This window comes from Sinohyriopsis cumingii, chromosome 14 (assembly GCF_028554795.1).
Source record: "Sinohyriopsis cumingii isolate HCF-2022 chromosome 14, ASM2855479v2, whole genome shotgun sequence".
Classification (NCBI taxonomy): domain Eukaryota; kingdom Metazoa; phylum Mollusca; class Bivalvia; order Unionida; family Unionidae; genus Sinohyriopsis; species Sinohyriopsis cumingii.
In genome coordinates, this window is record NC_142974.1 from 26070679 (window position 1) to 26095292 (window position 24614).

At 37.1% G+C, this 24614-nt stretch overlaps 1 protein-coding gene across 1 annotated transcript; it reads left to right on the forward strand.

The window, feature by feature from the left end:
• The first annotated feature begins 14458 nt into the window (after window positions 1–14458).
• Window positions 14459–16835, forward strand: LOC149783456 (uncharacterized). Its single transcript, XM_089933120.1, has 2 exons — window positions 14459–14812; window positions 15219–16835. The coding sequence occupies exons 1-2, from the start codon at window positions 14738–14740 to the stop codon at window positions 15465–15467; spliced, it is 324 nt and encodes a 107-aa protein (XP_089789246.1). The 5' UTR covers window positions 14459–14737; the 3' UTR covers window positions 15468–16835.
• Window positions 16836–24614: the final 7779 nt, after the last annotated feature.

A 24614-nucleotide genomic window follows, 5' to 3' on the forward strand; every position in this document is an offset into this window, starting at 1 on the left:
GTCAGTAATGATTTCACTGTTGACCAGTGTTATATAGAAAGCATATCGACTTTGCAATCACTAATTTATGTACCCTATCACTGCTGCAAGCATCGATTCATAACCATGCAGTCAATTGGAACATTAATAATCGACCTTGTATAGTTATCTGTTTTGAGAAAACCTTTTTCGTCCCATATCAACTTTCTTCAAGTCATGCTCCATAGGTTGGAGGCGTATAGCTCCATTGTAACTATTGCATTTTCTGCTACTTAATCTTCCTCCCTCTATTCGCTGAAAATAAACCCAACTGCACAGACAGAGTTTAACACAAAAGCACATTTCCTCGTCTGGAATTTTATGTTTTGTTATAGTACGCAGTAGTGGTCCTTTAAATCAGAGGAGGTGGAATGGAAAATGGAAAAGCGATTTAATAAAAAATACCGATGCCATCAAAGTAATCGCTTTATACAGAAGTATACAGGAAAATGAATCACAAATTGGCTACTAAAAACTTTGTTCTTTTCCACTTGTTCCACTGTTAGATAAAATATATATGGATTATCCCATTCCAGGGTTTCAAGGGTTGTCATCGCCGGGGGCGGTTTTGGGAGATAAGCACCCACTTCCCTTGGAAATCTCCCAATGGCTTGCGTCTGATAGAGCCTCTGACAACCAAATCCAGCTCCAGGCCTTCACGAGTGGCGGAACCTGTTTAAAATGACTGGAGAAGGGATGACAGGCGAGCTTCTGGCGCCTCAAAACCAGATGCTTCGGGCAGATGGGGCTCGTTAACCTTGGGTGGTCACCCATCTAGGAGAAGGTAAACTCCGATTTCAAACCTTCGCTGCCTTGCGACTATACCCTCTTAGGGGAAAGGCTAAGGGAGTAAACCCCAACAGAAAATCCGGAGTCGGAGTCCCTAAGGCGACTTGGCATTGATTTCAGTGTCATCTAGGCAACTCCTGCGTCGCGGCTGGTACCATGACGTATCGGCTTGTCCTTTCCCTTGGATCCATCAGCTGCGTGGAGGGGGGGGGATCAGCTGCATGGGCAACAGTTGATTCTCCACATCACCCTGCCCAGGCTTGCGCCCTGGAGAGGACACTCCAGCTTCGCTCCATAGCGTCGACACAACACGGGAAGCAGCAGTTTACCGGTTATAAGTCACCGCTCGATTGGCGTAGAGCCAGACTCCAGGGGATGCTTCTGACGGTGGGAGAGACCAACATGTTTCACTGGACAGCTACCGCCCGCCTCAAACTGGGCAGCCCCCAGCCAATTAGGTGCTGTCCCGCCACAGTTCGCCTGTCTTGCTGGGTGCGTAAGGCTTAAGGTACGCGAGTACCTGACAAGCGGACTGCAACTACTGCACCAAGAAATAACAAAATAAAAATAAAAAAGAAGACTTCAATCCTCAAGCTAGGTACCTGGAATGTCCGGACCATGCTGACTGGGCTTTCAGATGATCTCCAGACAAGCAGTGATGTTCGTAAGACTTCAGTCATCAACGACGAACTTGCAAGGCTCCAGGTCGACATTGCCTCACTACAGGAAACAAGACTACCAGATTCTGGGTCCCTCAGAGAAAAGAACTACACATTCTTCTGGCAAGGAAAGAGCGCAGATGAAGCGAGAGAGTTTGGTGTTGGATTCGCTGTCAGGAACACTCTGCTGGGAATGATAGAACCCTGCCAACAAGGAAATGAAAGACTGCTATCCCTCCGCCTCCACACCACAAACTGGCCTGTCAACCTGATCAGTGTATACACTCCCACATATACCAAGGATGAGTTTTATGATAAGTTAAACTCGCTCATCGACAAAATTCCCAAGGAAGAAAACTTGTTTTTGCTGGGCGACTTCAATGCTAGGGTGGGTGCCGATCATAACTCTTGGCCCTCCTGTCTTGGCAAGTTTGGCGTTGGGAAGATGAATGAGAATGGGCAGCACCTTCTAGAGATGTGCTCGTACCACGAACTCAGCATCACCAATTCATTCTTTCAGACAAAGCCACAGCACAAAGTGTCTTGGAGGCATCCCGGGTCTAAACACTGGCACCAGCTGGACTTGATCATTACAAGACGGTCAGCCATGAATGGTGTGCTTCTTACCCGTACCTTCCACAGTGCTGACTGCGACACCGACCACTCGCTGGTGTGCTGCAAAATAAAGCTTCAGCCAAAGAAGATCCACCGCTCGAGGCAAGAGGGTCAACCACGCATTGATGTGAGCAAGACATCATATCCAGACAAGGCTGAGGAATTCACATATGCCCTTTTTAAGACGTTTGACTCAGAACCCCCCAACGGCAGTGCCAAAGAAAGATGGGATTACATCAGAGAGACTGTATACAGCACAGCCACACGGATCTTTGGTAAGAAGCAATCAAAGAACAATGACTGGTTTGAGGCTAACTCTGCCACACTCATGCCAGCCATAGAAGAGCGTCGCAGTGCTCATCTGCAATACAAGCGATCCCCCTGTCAGAAGACACTACAGGCATACAAGTCTACCAGAAGCAAAGTGCAGAGATTAGCACGGCAGTGTGCCAATGAATACTGGCTTCAGCTCTGTCAGAGTATCCAGTTAGCAGCAGATATTGGAAACATCAGAGGCATGTACGATGGCATAAAGAAAGCAATGGGTCCCACGAAGAAACTGACAGCACCACTGAAGTCTGCCACAGGCGATATCATCCACAACAAGGGCAAGCAGATGGAGCGTTGGGTGGAATACTACTCCGAACTGTACTCCAAAGAGAACCACGTGAACAATGATGCCCTCAACGCCATTGAAAACCTCCCTCCAATGGCCGAACTGGACGAGAAACCTACTGTAGACGAACTAAAGAAGGCCTTAGAGAAACTGTCCCTAGGTAAAGCCCCAGGGAAGGATGGCATCACAGCAGAACTCATCAAGTGTGGATGTAGCGTGCTTCTCACACACCTGCACGACCTCCTCTGCCAGTGCTGGGACGAGGGGGCTGTGCCTTAGGACATGAGAGATGCTAACATCATAACCCTGTACAAGAACAAGGGTGACAGAAGTGACTGCAACAACTACAGGGGCATATCACTTCTCAGCATCGTGGGTAAAATTTTCGCACGTGTCATCCTGAACAGACTGCAGACGCTTGCTGACAGAGTTTACCCAGAGTCGCAGTGCGGGTTCCGCGCAGAGAGGTCCACAATCGACATGATCTTCTATGTCAGGCAACTGCAGGAAAAATGAAGAGAATAACACAGACCCCTCTTCCTGGCCTTTATAGACCTCACCAAGGCATTCGATCTGGTCATCAGAGACGGACTCTTCACAATCCTGGCGAAAATTGGTTGCGCTCCAAAGCTGCTAAGCATGATCCAGTCCTTCCACGATGACATGAAAGGCACAGTGCAGTATGATGGCTCAACATCCGAACCCTTTGACATCCGCAGTAGAGTTAAACAGGGCTGTGTCCTTGCCCCCACGCTCTTCGGCATCTTCTTCGCAGTCCTGCTCAAGCACGCCTTTGGGACGTCCACAGAAGGGATTTACCTGCACACACGATCAGACGACAGACTGTTCAACCTGGCAAGACTGAAGGCAAAGAGCAAAGTGCGTGAAGTAACCATGAGGGACATGCTCTTCGCAGACGATGCTGCTCTAGCCACCCACACAGAAGCTGAGCTTCAGCGCCTGATGGCCCGCTTTGCTAAAGCATGCGATGAGTTTGGGTTAACCATAAGCCTAAAGAAAACAAACGTGATGGTTCAGGACCAGGACCCCCCAAGCATCATCATCAACAACTACGAACTTGAGGTGGTGAGTCAGTTCATATATCTCGGCTCTACCATCACCAACAACCTCTCGCTCGATGCTGAGCTCAACAAGCGGATCGGAAAGGCATCAACAACTCTCTCCAGGTTGTAGCAGAGAGTGTGGAACAACAGCATGCTGACCATGAACACTAAGATCACCGTGTACCGTGCATGCGTGCTAAGCACTCTCATGTATGCCAGTGAAACCTGGACTCTGTACGCCTCATAAGAGGAAAGACTCAGCGACTTTCACATGCGATGACTCCGACGCATACTCGGGATCACCTGAAGTGATCGAGTAACAAACAACGAGGTGCTCGAGCGTGCCAAGATTCCCAGCATGATCACACTCCTCCGCCAACGCCGCATCAGATGGCTGGGCCATGTACGTCGGATGGATGACGGACGGATCCCCAAAGACATTCTTTATTCGGAACTTGCCTCTGGCAAAAGGTCGATCGGACGGCCACATCTCCGCTTCAAGGATGTTTGTAAGCACGACATGAAAGCCCTTGATATTGATGTCAACACCTGGGAAGAGCTCGCTCTAGACAGATCAAGCTGGCGACATGCTCTCATCACTGGTCTGAAAGCCGGAGAGGACAAGCAATGCTTGCTAGCTGATGAAAGACGATCGCAGAGGAAGAAGAAGCAGCTTCAACCAACACCTGACACAACCTTCAAGTTACGCAAGTGCAGCAGGGACTGCCACTCCCGCATTGGACTACTTAGCCACAGCAGACGCTACACAACCACCAACTGGGATATCTCTCATGGGCGCAGTTCCATCGTTTCTCGAGACTAACGGATGCCAGCACACAACACACACACCCCATTCCATCAATACAATGGCAAATATATCAACTACATTCAGAATACGGCCAAATCAAGCTTGTTATACACGCTAATACACGTGCTTGGCTGCTCATAGAATTGAGGCTTAGTCTATTTTCCCTTTATCAGTGTCATACTTTCTAGGACAGTTTTAGGTCTCCTAAATGTCCATTACTCGGAATATATACGTGTTGGTTTTGTGCGGAATTGGACGCTGTATTACACACACACACACACACACACACACACACATATACATATATATATATATATATATATATATATATATATATATATATATATATATATATATATATAATTCTTGGTTTTCCTACATATAGGAGAAGATTGTATTCTTTCCCCCACACGCATAATGTCTCTCTCTAGATCACAGATTCCTTCTCTTTCCTGGTTTCGGAACTCCAGTTGGGGTTTTGAGCGACTGCAGTAAGTGTTGTATCACTGAAGGTATTGCCACGGGACGAGAAGCGTTCTTCGACTGAGCTTCTGTACAGCTTCTTTGTCATCCAATTCGATCTATGAAGGCTGGTCCTTTTTTGTAGTTTTTCAGTTTCTCCGACTATATGTCACCAGAGTTTTGAAGAGGAAAAACTATATATTTATAAATACATTGCTTTCATCTAGGAATAAAGTTGCAAAATATCATGTTTATTTAGTCTCCGTTAAAATATTTGTTTTCTTTCCAATGAATCTGCTGAGTTTATCTCACACATGTGGTAAATTCATAAATATAATTTAAACCACGATGTATGCACTGAAACTAATCATCTCTCAGCAATTATGATTCAATATGTAATGGATAACTTAAATTTCAGATAGATGGTAAAGTGATATAGATTAATATGTTTCCTAAACCGGAGGTGTGCCAGTTACATGTGTTAAGAAAATTATTGCTATTATATGCCGATGTTTATATCATGCTCCTTATCAACTGATGAATATACGTCAGAGTGATAAAAGTGTGTTAACGGTAAACATGTCTTGTTGATTGAAATGGATATATATAGATATTAGCAAAAATGCGACCTTTGGTCAACATATGAACAACCTTTAGGCGACCGGGGTCGCCTAAAGGATATATCTAGTGTCGCCCAAAAGTCAAACAAGATTTTCTACTGTTTTTGTAAAAATAAAAGCGTATTAGCCACTTGATACATATAAATGAGATTTTAATAAGGTTAAAACTTATTTTTAAGTCAACTTTATTATAAACGATGCGTAGATATTTATATTTTACATTTTATATATATATATATATATATATATATATATATATATATATATATATATATATTCAAGGTGCAACCTTTCGGCGACATCATGTATACTACGTACATCTTTGTAGATATTGTGTATATTTATATCAGGAAAATAGATTTTAAGGTCATTTTTATCATCGTCATTCTTACGTTTCGAACCGTTATCAAAGATAATGAAATACCATAGCCCCACATACTTGCTAGATATTTTGCCCAATTATAGGTTTAACCTCCGAAGTGATACCTTCGAGCATGATGCGCATGCTTCTATATCGGCCTAGTCAGCTTCCGTACAAGCTGTCTTCTAAACAATAATTGCGGTTTGAAGTTACGTTACGGAAATCGCACTGTAATTACAGTGAATGTAGTGCAGGGATTTGTAGACGTAACAGGTATCTATCAGTGTAAACAGTAGGATTAATATTCCAAAGTATGGAAGACGTTGGTTGATCATGCAATTTGACTGTCTGACTTTTGCTTTTGCTGAAATATTCCGTCAATAACTCCTGTTGCAAACTTGGCTAAAATAGCTCACAGTGACTAACATCATTCTTAGATAGAGTGCATAATGTATATTAAGGATTGGTTGTTTGATTTAATCTACATGCAAACTGATACACCATTATGAGGGTGGGGGTGGGTCTCGTATCGTTGCTTAGGGCAATTTACATATAAATAATGTGGGGTACAGATAAATTACACCACCACAACACTCATCTCCCACCCCCTAAACATAATAGATAGGATAAAATTCCCTCCCCCATAAGTTGATTCCCTTTTAAAATGTTTTAAATCAACAGAAATATACGTTTCTATGTCGCCATGTACTATTTGATTCTGAAGCTTTGTGTGGTCACATAGTCTGACGTTTTATCAATAAAGTTTGATGAAATCTCTGACAACACGAAATCACCTTATCGGTGCTATAAATGGACTCAATGAGTTCAAGCGTGACCCACCCATCAGCTCGATTCGAATTTTCTCTCACGTCTTTTACCAATTCAAAATCATAAGAAGACTGAAAAAACTACACATATCCATTAAAAAGACATTAACGTACCAACACAACTCTCCGATAACCATCGTATGAATCAAATACGGCGAATTAAAATTATTGTCACCATTAATGTAATAAACACTTTCTAGCAGAATTCATCGGACGGAAATAACCCATTCTACCAGTTTCTACATGCAGTAAATATGCGATAGGGTCTAATTGTAAGAAACAGGCGCAAAATTTGTTTTATCTTTTAATACTACGGAAATGTAATAATGCGGAGTCAATCGATTAGTTGAATTTGCTCAGAATAATGACTGCGTCATGAAAATGTTATTTACAGTATTATATTACTACTAATTTCAAAAGTTGTGAAAAAATAATGCTCTCACTCTGCACATGCATACATGCATACACAGACACACACAAATACATGCATACATGCATACATACATACATACATTAATCCTGATAATTTTAGTATATTATGTGTTATCTGCCTCATCTGTCTGTCTGTATGTCTGTCTGTCTCTTTCTATCTCTCACTCACATCAACATCATCATCAATGGTTAATCAGTGGTATAAAGTATCAACTTTCATCTTTCCTGCTGTTTTATTGCTCTCTATATCATTATCATCATCATCATAACAAATATAGTACATCTCTCATCCAAGTATCGTATATTCTTTTTCACTATCATTTTCTCTTCTGAAAAAATACCCTCAGTACAAACAACAAAGGATAATACTAGGTGGCAACTTCTAGAAAGTAGATCCAATACAGTTGTAAGTCTACCAGGTCCAGCACAGTATACAGACCCTATGATGCTCAGTGGTGGTAAGGTTCAAGCTCTCTTATCGTACCACTTCTTTATCGAGCGTTTTCGCCCTGATCAGTAGTTAATTCTTGGTTGTTTATTCAGATCACTTGTTGATGGGATAATTGATCGGGTGTTTCTTCCGAAAAACATTTGAGTCGGACTAAGTCCTGTATCTTGACGGGGAGTGTTTCGAAGTTCTAACAATGCTTCATAGTGATCTCTGCCATCTATGAGTGTCTTCTTCAACATGTTCTTAATGCCCTTAACATCAGATTCAGCCTTTCTGTTTGCTTGCTGATGATTTGGTGCTGACGTTCTGCGGTTAATGCCTTATTTTCTAATGGCCTGTGCGAACTCCTTTTCGTAAAGTGGGGTCCATTATCATTTATAATCGTGGTGGGAATTCCAAATCTGGAAAATTGTCAATTTTCTGGAAAGCATCATCAGATTCTTCAGACTAATTCCAGACATAATCTTTATGTGTGAGTTGACAAATCGGTTCCACTTTCAAGGTCTGGAAGAAATTTCGCGATATACTGCCCCATGCCACATAGGCTATTCACGTCATAAATATCCGTTTGTATGGGCATTTCGAGTATTGCCTTGACATATGTATTATCTGCCCTTGACTCCAACACTAGTGATTTTGTGGCCATGAAACATAATTTCAGTTTTTCCTACTTCTTTCTTGTCATCATTTAGCATGATATACCGTTCGATGCATCGTTTGTACAAGTTTTGCAATTGGCAACATTTTACCAGATAAGGGAATTGTGCACAATGTTACAGCAAAAGATTAAACTGCTGTTTCGCTTAAATGTATCAAAAAGATTTGTCAGAGACTTGTTAAAGACATAACCTGGACATATTGATAATTTATTAACTTAGAAAATGTCTTGGAGCAGCAATAATGAACCGGTAAACATGACTTGGAAGAAAAATATCCTGGAAAGTTTTTTTTAGATATTGTACATGAAAACACTGAAGTAGCTCACATATAGACAACCAAAAATGAATAAATACGGCAATGGTGATGATAGTGATGACATTGAAAACATTAAGTGAATATAGCAGCCTAAGACTGATCATCATCAAGAATGATCTAATTAGTGAGATGTCTTTATTGAATATATATCGAATTACGAACACATCCTTTACATGAATATGAGACTTTTTGACAGTGAAGAATCTAAGCAAATGATGCAGTGTTACAAGTTTTTTGAAATGAGATTCACATGCAAATGGAAGAGCTATAGCGTCAATATACAAGCAGTGATTGACATTTAAGAACATAAATGTAATTGTACAAGCGGTGGTCATTTACATATTGGTATAATAAATTTTGATTTTTAATAATCAGCATGCAGTAATTTGATCAGATACGAAATTAAAGAAACTTACGTTCAGATACAAAATTCTATTTGACTTTGATCCCCGGTTGATGAAGACTTGTGTAAAAAAATTTTTAAAATGAACCACCCAGGCTAGCAAATTACTTTCACAGTCGGCGTATTTTACAGTAAATGATCATACATCAATTGCTATCAACTGCGAATATATTTAAGACCGTTTGCATATGCCTAAAGCATATGCGCCTAATAATACGTACACAATCATTCCCCCAAAAATGAGGGGCCCCGGGTAACCAACTGGTCTAAAGGGCTCACCTTTAATGATCACTGCATCTCACTTTTGCATGGGTTCAAGTCAAATGCTCGGCAAATGTGGGTATATGAGAATGCTTGCCAGTAGATTTGAATAGCAGTCCATATGTCACGTATAAGCATAACATGCATATACCAAATGGCACAAGAAAAGCTGACATTTTCAATATCACGCATTATAGCCAACAGCGTTGAACTGAGAAACTGACGCACGATTAAATATCCAAAATTCAACCAAGAGCTCAAACTACAAGCTTGGTTGTGGATGAATAAAACCATTGCTGTATTACAGTCGAAGCTGCATCATATCCTCGTGAACAAGACCGCCATCGCTGTATTGCACATACCATTGTTACTGAGGCTGCTTCAATAGCACATCAGTTACAAGTACCCGAGTACATGTATACGTTTTACCGTTATGGTGACTTAAAAACTGTTATGCAATTATTCAAATTGAATTCGTGCCAGATGAAGACCTGGTGTAATACGTCTAAAATTGGTATGGCTGTTACGTCAGACAGGCACTTCGGGAGTCAAAGCATCTAATGTCTTCCATGTGCATTTGAATCAGACATTTGATCATTTGCACAATTGTGCCGGTCTGTTTTGAATGGGCGATCATGTCCAAGTTGAGTCATGTTAGTGGCAACGGAGACCAGTGGGGAATATAAAAAATACTTGGGTGAACTTAATTGTCGTAATACAGACTATTAGTTATTATTCGTACCTGGCCAGGAATCACAAGGTACCAAAAATAAAATTACAATTGTATGAGTCATCTTGTTTTGTTCTTCATGGATGACTAACACAAGATAATACAATCAGCATTCATTATCCCGTCAATACCACAGTTGGATTTAATAACAATGGCATCCTGGCATTGTTCAACAACGCAAAATATTCAATTGATTGAAAGGAAATTGTAGATATTCTTGACAACCTTGACATTATATTAACAATTATTGGACTCGCCCAGATACAGTGATTATTCCGCATGACCCACTTGCCCAGCTCTCACGTTTTCAAAGATACTTTTGATAATGCAGATTCTTGACTATATATATATATATATATATATATATATATATATATATATATCAGCAACTTCAACTACAAAGAGCTTCTGTTAACGATGTAAATCATAACCTATAATGATAAAACAACAGTTTAAATGATGGATTAAAGCAGTGTGAAGCACACTTTCATGGAGGCTCATCAATCTAATAAAAATCGGATCTCCGCTGTACTACTTGAAGATCTGACGACGACGGTTTAGGGGTTATGTTCTGGTGACCATCGAATTATATATCAAATGAAAATGCATCTTTCACAAATGTTAAAGTGCAGAGTGTCTGTAATTTTGTGAATGTTACAGATTATGTAACTAATGAAATGTGTCGACTTATAAGCTGAAATAATTCACAAAAACCTAGAGTTTGTGAAGATTCAATTAGGTAATTGATAAATAAAAGAGAGAAAATGAATTTTTGTGGGGTCCCATCTTAATTGAAACTTGTAGGTCACGAACTGTTACGGAAGCCTCACGTGACCTCAAAAACGTATACGTCATCTTCGTCCAGTGGGCGGGTTATCAGTCACGTGGTTTTAATTTAAATATTTGGAAGTTCCGTACCTTCTCTCTTATATATTATGATAGAGAGGGTCTTATGTCAGAATGGGTCATAGGGATAATCTAAGGTATTTTTGTCACTCTGTGTGATTTTTTCCTTTAGTTTATTGTTTTATTTTCTTAACAATAAGCTCGCGTCGAGCACCTGTGGAATCAAGTGCCTGTATAAGTGTTCTCCATTTTTCAATATCTTGTTCCTACTGTATGTTTGAAAGCACACAGTTTTATTAATACAATGTTTGCACAATGACTTGATTTGCTTTATAATATTCCCAAAATAGATGCGATCGGGTGATCAGTATTTCACTCGGTGACTGCATTGTGTGTATTGTATGTTGGGGTGGAATATATTTTTTATTTTTTATAACAGCGTGCTCATAAAGGTCATTTTGTACACCTGTCAATTATCTTCGTTAGACAGGTTTTTTAAATTCGGCGAGGGAACTTGGATACATTTACAAGCGTTATCAGTATTTATATCATCTCTCTCCCTCAAAGGGGCCCTGAGTGGCCGAGTGGTCTAAAGCGCTCTCCGTTACGGATCACTGCCATCTCACCTCTGTCTGCGTGGGTTCGAGTCTCGGATTCGGCTAATGTTGGTATGTGAGAAAGCTTGCTAGTAGCTTCTCGTGGGTCGGTGGTTCTTTCCGGGTTTTTTCCGGGTTCTTCCTCCACCATTAATACTGGCCGCCATGTATAGCTTATCGTGTGCTGCAAAATGGCGTTAAACCCTACAACAACAACAACTCTCCCTCACACACACACACACACACACCTTGGGTTAATGAGACATGCACATTACTTTCATAAAAGTTTAATAACCTTTTCATGTAAACATGTAGAACAAATAATACATGTTTACTGTTGAACTGTTAGAAGGGTTTTCTATATCTGAATGTTGAACTGATTCAGTAAAATGTTGATCTCATGCCTATGATAGGCTGAATGCTAAGAATTTATTGTACATCTTTCAACTACTTACTAGTAAATTTATTATAAAGCATTGTATTGACTACAATTACAAAAGGATCTCTAGTCATGATAGGAAAGGATATTATAATGCTACCAGAATATATGGCTGACAGGTTGTTACCTTATCAGTTAAAGTTTTGAGCTGCAGTCAAGTAAGTTTTATTTATGTCAAAATTTGTTAGATCTGTTATTATGTATCCATGTTAAAATTAAGTATTTCAGTTTTAAGTGTTTGACACAAATCACAAAGAAACAGATTTAAAATATAAATTATAATACAAATGAATATTTATTACCTATTTTTAGTTACAAAGAATGTAGCAAAGGATGAGCCAAAGCATGCAGAATCACTGGCCAGTACATCTTCATGCTTCACATCAACACCTGGTCGAGTGCTTTACGACATACAGAGAGAATGAAGACACCTTCAGTATCTGAAGTATCTGCTATTGAGTCAGGAAGGTAAAAAGTACAAATTTCTTGCAGAATTTTCTTTTTTGGGGGAGTGGTTGGTACATTTGTCATGTTACTGAAAACAATAATGTAACAAATACAATGGTGATAAAAGGGAATTTTTAAAACAGTTGCAGCAGGTTGAGTCCCCACTTCATACTTTTCTTAGTTTGAGCTAGAAGGAAAACAATACCATGAATTTAACTTTCTCAGAAGTGGGATAGGGTGCCTCAACTGTATTAACTGATGCATGGGAAAAGGTAACGTTTACTGTAATTGTTTTAGGTAGGCAAAAAGTTCCAGTATACTCTGCTGGCTAACCCAGCTGTTTTTCCTCCACCTTCCACTTTCCTCACTACAGGTAAATGAATACTTTGAGAACCAGTGATTGTATACTTTGAAATTGTGATTACATATCACATATGCTTTCTTTATGCTGTTTCCCATTTATAGCCATGTCCCACTTGCAGTTCTAGATTACACCCTTGACAAAAAACTAAAGGCAAAAAAGAATAAAACAATACCTGGCCCTCAACAAATATACTTGAAAGTGAATAAGTCATCAGCTGAATATTACTTAAGCTGGACATCACAGACTATACATTTTTACTTCAGTGGCCAATTGTTTTTCCATCTAAATAATTTGTATGTTTTTGTGTGTGTTTGAGAGAAAGACTCATATTTCACCAGTGAAATTTAACTTTAAATGTATTTTCCAAATATGTTTTATCGTATATAGCAGTGGTTCACAAAGTAGGGGGTAAGATTAGTGGGATTACTGAGGGGGTGCTAATGCTGAATAATGCTTTTTACGGGGTAAGATTGGGGGGTGGACACTAAGGATAACCAAGGTCTGGTGGCCGGAAAAAAGTTAGTGAACCATTGCCGTATAGTAACTAAATGTTTGGTGTGAATTCAGCTAATTATTGGGACCCACATGCCTGTCTAAGTGAAGTCATACACTACACAACATGCTTCATGTGACTTTATATAATTATTGTGACACTCATGCCTATGTACAAAACTAGCTTTAAGTGGAATAAAATATTGGGTACCTTGTGGTGGCAAAATAAAATGATTAGCCTCTACAAGTGGCTAAATCTAATCCTGTGATTATTTGCTTCAGGAAATGCGAACTTACCCAGAGAAGAATCACCTGAACAATCAGAGCTGTAGAAAAGAAGCAACTATCTGACTCTTGTTGACCCCCTCAAGTAAGTCTGACATGCAGTAAATTATTTCATAAATAGTCTTGTATGTTCTTGGAAGACATTCTCTGATGAATGGATTTTACTGAGATAGTTGTAAGATTATCACATAGTTCCAATAGTACATTTCCAATATTTGTAATATATATATATATATATATATATATATATATATATATATATATATATATATATATATATATATATATATATATATTACAGCTTGACAATTGATGTGACTGGTAACAGATGCAGATGGTCATGACAGTGATCCAGGGTATGAACCCAGTTTTAATATAACAGCGGTCCTGTAAGAAACTATAAGTTATACAATTATTCTCTTTATTAAAAGCTGTAGAGTTAATTCAGAGTAATTAAAGTTATTGTAATTTAGCCATGCAATTTATTGAATAATGGTATCATAAACCACTTTGTTTTAACACTCACTCCAACCTTCTTACTTTCAGACCTGGAACAACCTCCATTTCAAATTTGATACTAGTAATGGTTAGAAAGTAAAAGTAACTGCTGGATTTGCATCATCAAAGTATATTTTTTTCAACGTTTCTGAAAGAGACTATAATTTTGTCTGGGTAAAAATTACAGTTCAATGAAAAAGAGACATGATGCATCATAACTTTTGATAGAGCCCTTCTATAATGGCGATTCTGTTGGTGAGAGTACAAGAGAAAAGAAAAAGAAGAAAAAAGGTGTGTAGTTTTCCTGACTTGTTAATTGGTTTGTAAAGTTCCATACATATTAAATCATATTCAGGCATCCAAGGACATATGGTTAATATAAAAAATATAGTGGTGGAATGTTGAAGTCCATGTTTTGACAAAGATAATTACATTTGTCAATTGGCATATTCCAGACCAGATGAGGTTAATGATGCAGTTGAGGAGATGGCTTATGAAGAAGTAGAATTTGGTATGGAGCTAGAGACAGGGGAGATGGAATAATCTGAGTCAGAGTCAGAAAATGAAGATATTGGACCTGGTGTTGATCAAATCAGGAATGAGCAGGACTATCAGCGATTGTCAGAAACAACTGTATGTTAAACATTTGTTAAACAGATCAAAAACCTGACTTTGACACATGTTGAAAAATGCAGAACACCAGAATATCTCCATTGAGGAAGAGTTTGTTGGATCAGCTTTGTATTTAAAATGGGTATGTGCAGTATAGACTACATTTTGACTGTTTCATTAAAAGAAATCTTTCTTCATGGCATTGGTTAGTATCCTTTTGCCAAGTTGTTATTGTCATTTTTAACAGGAAATAAACAAAAACATTTATAAAAAGAGCTAGAGTCTAGATTATTCTGAATAATGAAAACTGACATTCATTGATGAAAACAAAAGGTTATCTAAACACTGACTCAAGGAACAAGTAAGCCATTACAATTAAACAAATTTTGTTCCAAACACATTTTATATCTTCTCCATTTAAGGATGTATGCATGCACGCTTAATACTGCAAAACATGCACTATTAAAAAAGGGACCCACACAATTCTAGTTACTGCTATATAAAACATTTATACCAATCATCATCTTTTCACATTTTCTTTAAAACAGGTATCATCGCTGTTACAACAAACAAAAAGTTGCAGATGGTCCATCTACTCTTGCAAAGAAAAGAAAACATATCCCCACATCAGGGAGCTTATTCAGAAATCCCTCATCTGTCGACTTCAGGACAAGAAGGGTAGGAGGAGGAGAAGAGAACTTAAGGAAGATGATCTCAGGAGAATTAGCAGAAACCTGGCACCTCAAGAACCACCATCAGCTCAAGTTTTGGCGAAGGAGAAGATCTCTCGATTTTAGCTATGTAATATATGAAAGGTGCCTGATATAGGCATATTACACTTTATATACAGTAATGTAAATATCAGTAGTTGAAAACAATGAATAATGTATCTGCTAGTGTTGAAAACCTTTATATTGATTATATATGACCTTACCCACATTGTTTATAGGCAGAATAGACTGGTGTGTAAAAATATCTGAATGGAAGCATTATTGTTTGATGGGATATTATGTGTAGTTACAATAAAACAAAGAATGAAGTCAAATGTATTCATTTATATATAAATCTGTGCCCGTAAGAAGTGTTTAAAAAAAGTTCAGGCAAGCCTGGAGGGGTTGAAACCAGTGTATTGTCCAAAAACATCTGGATATTTGTCACGTATCTGCCAGACACAGCAAGAGGGAATGACACTTCTCTGTCCAGACCCCAGTCTTCCATAGTATGAACTGCCTATAGGCAGCATGCCTGTTCGCGCTCGTCAAGTCAACTTCATCATCAAGTACAAGAACATCCTGTCCGTACATCCTGGCCAAGGCAAGTACAGCCTCATCAAGGATTAGAACTTGAAAATCCTGAAAAATTATTCCAATTTGTAATATACTATTTTGAAAATGTAAAAAACATATTTAAAAAAATAATAGGAACATGCACTTATTCGAAGTTTATTCATCTTTTATCAGAAAATTCCAATGTAAAATAAATATGAATAAAAAAAACTGCAGAGTTTTTATTTTGACATGAGCGCCGAGTATTCCATCGCAACCAGAACTGATATTAAGTGTTTGGGGAGCATTTCTAGAAGTCGGAGACACCTGCATTTGGCTCAAATAGGAATGGCTGATTGAAGATGAAGATAGAATCTTATCTTTCTATCATCACAAGCTTAGATTTGTTTAGTATAGTGAGTTACCCGCAATGAAAGCAGGTAATGAATAAAATCTACTTGATGAGTATCAATTGTAAAAAATAAAACTCCTTATCTCTTGCGTATGTATGCATTTTTGTTTTTGGATGGCTTACAATTTTAAAATTCATTCACAGTGATTGCAAAGAAATAATCCAATCATGTCTCATTTTGTAAGAAGTCTCTCTAAAATTCATAAAACATTCTACTTTAAATAAATTCTTAAGCATATCAAGAATAATGCATTATGCAACAATGCGCATTATATAAAAGTTTATATATTCATTACCGGCAAAAGTGATATACACTGTTATCTCTCACACCACATCTATTCCGGGTCTGTGGGCATCTCCCTACATTTTCCACACACACACCAATCCGGCAATCCTGTGTCGGGGGATGGGTGATAACCACCACACTGCCTTGATCCTGGCTCCAAAACATTAAAGACCAGGCTTGGGTGGAACATCTGTATGAAAAGTTCCCTCAGCCGGTCTGACACCACATTTGTTATGATCTCCTGGAATCGGTTTCCAAGATTAAGCATACTGAATCCCCATATGCATGTGGTACAACAAGCTTGAAAGCTAAAATCACGATACCATGGAAATTTCAACATTTACAACAATCATGTATTTACATAAGGTATCAATCTTTGCAAGTCCACCTTGGAAATAGAAGTGACTGTAAATGTTGTATTGTAAGAGTAACAACCAAAGTTTTTATTATGTGTATAAAGGGATGCAGTATTTGATTTTATCAGTACAAAGTGCAAGTTACATATTCGTAGCCAGTTGTTACACATATCATGTATAGTGAAAGAGGTTTTCTGTAATGTAGCCCACACACCTGTCAAGTTATTCACACCTTTTGTGATATATATTTTGTACATACAATAACATGCTCAAGAAATACATAAAATGTATTGAAAGAATTTAAACAGTTTTAAAACTGTCATTACATCAAGAAAATGTGTTATTTTAGAAATTATTTACAGTATTCACCCAAAACTGAATGCAAATCAGACAGGGCAATTAAAATTCGTACCTAAAAGGTTATATCAATTATGAAATTGAAATTCTGTTTCTTGCAAGCCTTCATGTCATTCTAAAATCTGGGCAAATAGAACATTCTTGCATTCTTAAGTTTTTATGCTTATAATGATAGTGCATACATAATATTATTTTGATGTATTTTGACATGCATTATATTTAAAACAGAAGAATTAAAGCGTAATCATTATTTTACAAGGCTTAAATAGATATATGAATTTTCACAGGTCTAATATTTTTAGAAAACTGCAACATAGTCAGGTCTAATCGCTGAAGATCTCACAGACTTTGTCATTATTTTGAATTTTTTGAAAATAAAAATTATAAATTTATTACTTAAATTGGAAAAGGGGCAGGTTGACCTTAACTGTATCAACTATTTGTTGTGTATGCCACTAGTATAGATCACTTCTACCTATATATGAAATGAATTTAGCTAGTTTATATTTTGATTATCACAGGAATTTAAAATTGTACCACAAGCATTTATTTACTTCGCTCTATGTATTTTACTACATATGGTTACTTGAACTCCTAAACAAATAGCCCTATATCAGTAAGTATAGTGACTGCCATATACAAAATAGATGACATGTATTATATAAGGCGGCCATATAAATGAGGTGGCCTCTGTATTTTCAATGGTATATGTGCATTGTTTTCCATATCAAATGATATTGGGGTGGGTTGGTGAGTAGCAACAAAACATAAAGCAGTTTAAACATACATTGTTTGGTAAAATAATCCTTCAATAGATGTATGCATTTTCTAAGTTGTGCAAAACACTTCTCACTTGTATATATCATAGGTGTTGTCTAATGTTGTAAAGCGCTTAGAGCTTCTAAAGATTAGGCGCTATACAATGTCCTCATTATTATTATTATTATATTACAGTCTTTGCCAAGTACCAAACATTTTTCAATGTGTATCAATACTTGTTTTGCAAGGTATAAATAAACAATTACCTTCATTCTTGTCTGCCTTGTCTGAACTTTGTGAAGAGCTTGGTCAGCTCTGTTTTCAGGCTGCACTGCATGTCTTCATCCTCTTCACCCTCTGCTTCTTGCTCCACGCCTCATCCTTCCTCTCCTTCTTAAAGGTCGCTCCGGACTAGAGCTTGAAAGTGAGCTGATTTCAGTCTAGGTAATGACAAAATTTCTACATTTGAGTTTATCATTTGGTGGGTATCTTCTGTATTACATATTATAATTACTACCGTAGTCCAGTTGTCTCCGTAATGAATTCTGATATGTAAAATTATTTCATAATTATACAACTAATATATTCATCCTTACTTATCAAACTTATAGGAATATAGTGCTATTTGAGAATCAGAAATTAATACTTGAGAGTTTGTGATTTGATGGATATTTTCTGTGCTGGATCAGGTCGTGGGGGGGGGGGGGGGCAAAATTCCTAGATGGGCACCAAAGCTAAATCTCTGTATATTTACTCAGGGTGCATAATACCCTATAAACATGTGCAAGGATAAAACCAGTCTATCTCCTAGGGGTACAAGTCTGAGAGTCAAAAGTCTCCTTGGTGTCGAAACGGGGTTTAAAAAAAAGAACTTTGGTATCAAAACGGGAGATAAAATAAAAAATGTAAGGGCCACTGAGGCGCTAATGAAGGTAAAAGGAAACACTGAAGACGGTGGTCAAACTTTAAGTGACAAAGTGACTGTACGTTTGTGCGTGAATACTTTTTTATGATCTGTCCCGGATTCCATACTCCAGTAGCAAATTTTAATAAAACTTATTTATAACCTTATTTATGTAAGGTACTAACTTGGAGAAGCATACCACGAATTCATTTCCGCTTTGTTTGAAACGCCAGAAAGATGAGTGTTAGGGTCCACTGGTGAGAATCTGGTTAGAATTTATAAATTGAATAATGAAATTACTAAGTTTTTAGCATTTTTTAATTTCTTAGATGCTTTTCGCTTATAAAATTGAGGTATGGGGGGGGGGGTACGTGAGGGAGTGCTAAATCGAGTACTTTTGCAATACTGTACAAAGCAAGTCGATTTAAATTATTCTCGTACCACAAAAAACTATTTAAATATAACCATAAGAGTAGTTCTAAATAAATTTCAACGTTTCCTCTCAAAACTAAAAGTAGAAAGGAAATGATAAGGAGAAAAGAACGAGATCTAAAGAAGATCGTACTCACTGTTGTTGACATTTTGCGGCTTCTGGTAGCGTGGTTGTGTTTCACGTCATCAACATAAGTGTGCAGGATTTTGCATATAGTTATGCAAATTTGGGTCTCAGGAATGATGTGTGTTATTCGTTCGGGATCTGCCGATCATTGCCGAGCGCGATTTCAATAGGGAGACGATATAATCGTTACGCTACGTACAAAGATTTCAGAGAGCTCGTATTTCATAAAAAAGAACCTCCACGTACTTGATATTACCCTGGAATTGCCTTTTAAGAAGTATTTAATCAGTTGATATACATAAATGTCCTAACATTTTTGTAAGCAAATTCACCCTCAGCTGCACTATTGTGCCTTTAAAGGGAATCAAATGGCTCGGTACACATCGATGTTCAGAGCTTCCTTTACAACAGTGGATATCTGAGTTTAATCAGATTGGGAGGCTCATAGGTGTTTTTATGTAAAATTTGGAGCCGTGTCAACACTGTAGTTCCGCGCACATACACGCATAAAGTAACTGATAGTATGGGAATGGATAGAATTTTTACCTTGGTACTTCACAATCAGAGATATAATTTTAAAGATTAGTGTTGGATTCCTCTGTTAAATTAAATGTTTCTTCTCATAATTCCAATGGTCCATGAATAATATGTCCAAAAGCTAGTTAAAAAGAACTGAAACTGGCCATTGACAAACTAAACCACATCTACAGTATTAGGAAACGTTATGCATGATGATGTAAAAATGATGCAAGAACTTCGTATAGGTTTCATAGACTCCTAAATTACCTGCCAAGGTAGTTTCATGAGCTAAACTAGAAATTTCCTGTCTCTGTGACACAGGATCATTAATTTGTTAGCTCACTGACAACTCTTAAATAGCAGGTACCTCAGGTGGTTACTGTTTTATGTCAAGGACCCAACTTTGTAAAAACAATGATTTTGTTACATCTGTAGAATCAGACCTCATCAAAAGTCTGACCAATGCAAGTGCCAACCAAAGGAATACTTTCCTCCCAAAAGATCTTTGTCAAGATCGCTTTTTTGCCATAGCTTTGGTAACTGCACAAGCAGTGAATTCATTTTCAACGTGATCAACTTGTTTACCCAAACAAGACTTGTCAGTACAAGTGGATTAACCACAACCTTTTCTCCAGGTAAGTCGATGCCTAGCAATAAATGAACAGCCTCAATGGGCAAGGAACTGAGTAATGATAGTCATTTGTCCTGAAACTAGGTGTGATGACAAATTAACATTACAGAGTCTAATTTGAAGACAAACGCACTCTACACCCTAAACAAGAACGCTTTCATCAGAAGATTTCTCAGACAAGGGCAAAGTACCTGATACTAAAATATTCCGAGAAGCTCCCGTTTCCCTTAATATTTTTATAGGGATAGGATTGGCCGAATCACCAATAGGTCAAATATAAACTTTTGACATAAATGGCTTATACATCCCCAAAAAATCTGACTGGGGTTATTTAGACCCAGCAAATGAACACTTTCAATACCCGTCTTTATTCTTTAGCAATAATAACTAACGTACCCGTTCTGTTTCTACTGAACAACTGCTTTTTCGTTTCAAATAATATCTGAATACAATACTTAAGTGAATTGGAATAGCTGAAAACAACACAATTATGGCAATTACATAGTGAACTTCAGATTTATCAAATTAAATAGAATACCACCCTGTCTTTCTCTTACAACTCATTTTAACTCTACAGTTCACAAAGTGATACAAATATGTATAGAGATACAAATGTACAGCACCGAATCAATTATGTCGCATAGAAATCATTAAATATGTTTGATAACCGACGCTTAAGATTTGTTACTGATATTTATTTCAACAGAGACTTAACAGTTGAATATGAACGTTTGGCAGAATCAAATTAAATCGTTTGCGTGGATGGAAATAACTGCATGTTCAATCCCTCCTTGTCATGATCTATATAAAGGTGTACTACAGTTAGCAAAAAATGTGTATATGTTTGACAAAAGCTGGTTACTTAATGTACACTAATATTATTTAATGAAGAAGCATTCCTAAATCACTTAAAATTCATTATTATAATCTATCACATAGTGGTGAATACTGAAATACATGTCATATGATACAAATGAACGCAATGACAATATGTGATGAAAAACCGGAGTCCTTATTTGCTTTGTTTGTGAACGACAGAACATGTTTAACAAATAAATACATTGCAAGGTTACGTCAAAGCATCCCATCGTGCGTGTTTAGTGTATTAAGTGGTTAACATCAAAACAAAACATATATTGCACCGTCTGTGGCATTATCTATGACCGAAACTTTATAATAATATTTCATGAATGTTTTAAAATCAGACTTAATCGAGCTAATGCTTTTGGTACAAATACATACTATATATACAAGCTGATACAGTTATGCATTTGAGATCATTAATATATAAATAAGGTATGAACTAGGTTGGGAATTGATATAAATAAGTAAGTAGCAACAAAATGTATTCTTGCAGTTGATTAGCAACCCGTACTAATTGTTCCAAAGACACAAAACTTGAAGAAAACTTTAGTCACAATTATATAGATAAGAATCATTATTTATTTAAGTGCACACAATTTAAAACAGAACAGTCATGAAGGAAGCACGGATGATTTTGCATGTATAGCTCTCAGTTTATAAAACGCTGTAAAGTTATATTATGAATTCTTAATCTGTTTGTTTTATGTTTCCAAATCTACTATCAAAGCAAACTGCAAGCGTACAACCAACTATTTTACGAACAAGCTAAACTTCATTATCAACAAATACAGAGGCAACATTTCCAGTTGGAGTAAGAATTAAGCGTATCCTATTACCAATAGTTCCAGGAAATTTTATTACTAACTGTTTCGCTAAATAAAAGAGGAACGTGTCAAATGCGTTCATGTAAAAAATGTGTCACTTCAAATAGAAGAGAAAGGAAGCAGCTAGAAGAAGAACTTGCGTTTGATCAGGTTTAATGGAGTGGCGGAATGGCATTTTACCACACCTGTTACAGGTAGATCAAGCGTTGTTGCATAAATAGCAAAAGAGATATTTGCAATAAATGCTGCAACTTTCATGCCACAATCTTTTGAAACCTGTTCAATCTTCCATACAAAGGCAGCTTCTCCCTGTCCGTAAATTGATTTACAATATTTTCTATGCATGTACACATCATATTTATAACATACTGTGTTCATTTGTTTTGAATAATTTTCAAATGCTCCAATGTTTAGTTGCATTACTTTTCTTGCTGGTGTTTTTATATATCCTCTCTCAAATTCTTCATAATTTATGAATAATATTTTATATTTTACAAATATTTTAGTAGCATTTACATACATCTTTTATTTTCTTTCGTCTTGTTCTTGAGTTGGAAGTTCTTAGTTTCGGATTATTTTGCATCAATCGTTACTAAAGGTTTCTGGTTCACTTACTTTCAGCTCTGATGGTTCATTAGTCATAAGTGTCTACATTTGTAGTTCCTCCATTGTTTGTATTTTATTTCGGGTTTAATCACATAAAACGATATAAAGTTAGCTTATATAGTTACGACGATTGATTTTCCTTCATCCAGCCTAAAGATATATTTTGTCTGTGCTGCATTAAAAAGATATCCTTCTGATTTTTGATTATTACCTGGATCCTGGAATAAAATGTTCGTTCCTTAAGTTAAACTTTGATTCTTTTTAATTTTGTGTCATGCATCTTTTTACCCTGCTTAATACATTCCTCATTATTTATTGCTAAGTCTGCAGATCCCAGAATTTGTTAAGCAGTTTTTATTTCTTCGTTTCGTACATTAATAGAAGGTAAAGGATCTTAAGTTGCGATATTATTATTGTTGTATGTATCATACATCATAGTACACAGGGTTTTCAGATGCATAACCAAAATCGTGTCCTCCATCAACTGCTATAGTAAATAGATTTAACTTACGGAAGAATGCGCAAAGGTATGAAAATACTAGATAGAAAAACAACGTTAGTGGTACCCTTACTCTACCTGACATTAAAGAATAAGACAAGAAGTGAAAACAAACTTTACATCAACTTGAAATCGCTTAAAGACAATGTACCATTATGTTGATCTAACATTTTGAGTTTATCTCCAATTTATACAAACCATCGCGAACGATAAACGAAAATGGCGACAGGTTTATGAAGTTCTCTAAAAATATAATTTCTAAAGACAATATAAGGATAACGTCATTTGATGCGGAAGGCATGTTATCTGGAATAAATTACATAACTAGAGCAACTATATTGTTAAATACTTTGCGGTGTAGTTGATTTGGGCATCTTTTTATTCGATATCTAATTAAAGTTGTTTCTGTTTTGAAAGTTGGAGAAAAATAGAGTAGGTAGAAAGGAGGTAATTCTACATAGCAACTGAAGGAAAACCACGTCTTAAAAAAGTACTTGTATTAGCAAACAAATAAATATTCGCAAGTCGAATTATGATGTTTAAACTCTTCCAGACTTTAATTCTAGAGCATAACCATCGATCCATGTTATCAGCCCACCTTGTAATTATTTCGTTCTCCGTCTAGTTGCCAGATTTCTATCTCCAGACATTGAAATGTTTCTCATTTGGCGCTCACTCATACCCGACTACGTGCATTATACTTATTGTCGGAAATGAAGACAGTGCAAATAATTACATTTTACAGTACAAATGGCTCTTAAAATTTTAAATTGAATCTTTCTTGTAAATCATTAACCTTCCTTTTTTATACATTTGAAATATTTCATCAAATCCTTATTGATTCGATTTCAAGCATTATAATTATATTGCTGAAACGTGCAAGTGATGCCTCATTAAGTAAAAGAGAATTAATCTATAAAGTAAGACAAGAAGCCACATCAAAATAAATCGGAGGGTCAAAGAGAATCAGTATGTGATATAAAATATCATTAAACGGATAAAAACATTTTCGTTGCATTGTCCTCACAAAGCCGCGAGATCTTAACATCACACATTTGTTGAATTTGTATGGCGTCACCTATTATTTCGGCATTCAAATTGTA

Excerpts from the sequence above, each read along its gene's own strand:
- LOC149783456 (XM_089933120.1), top strand. The coding sequence starts at position 14,738 with ATGTTGAAAAATGCAGAACACCAGAATATCTCCATTGAGGAAGAGTTT. Across the intron at positions 14,813-15,218 it reads CAGCTTTGTATTTAAAATGG|GTATCATCGCTGTTACAACA; the intron begins GTATGTGCAGTA and ends TCTTTAAAACAG.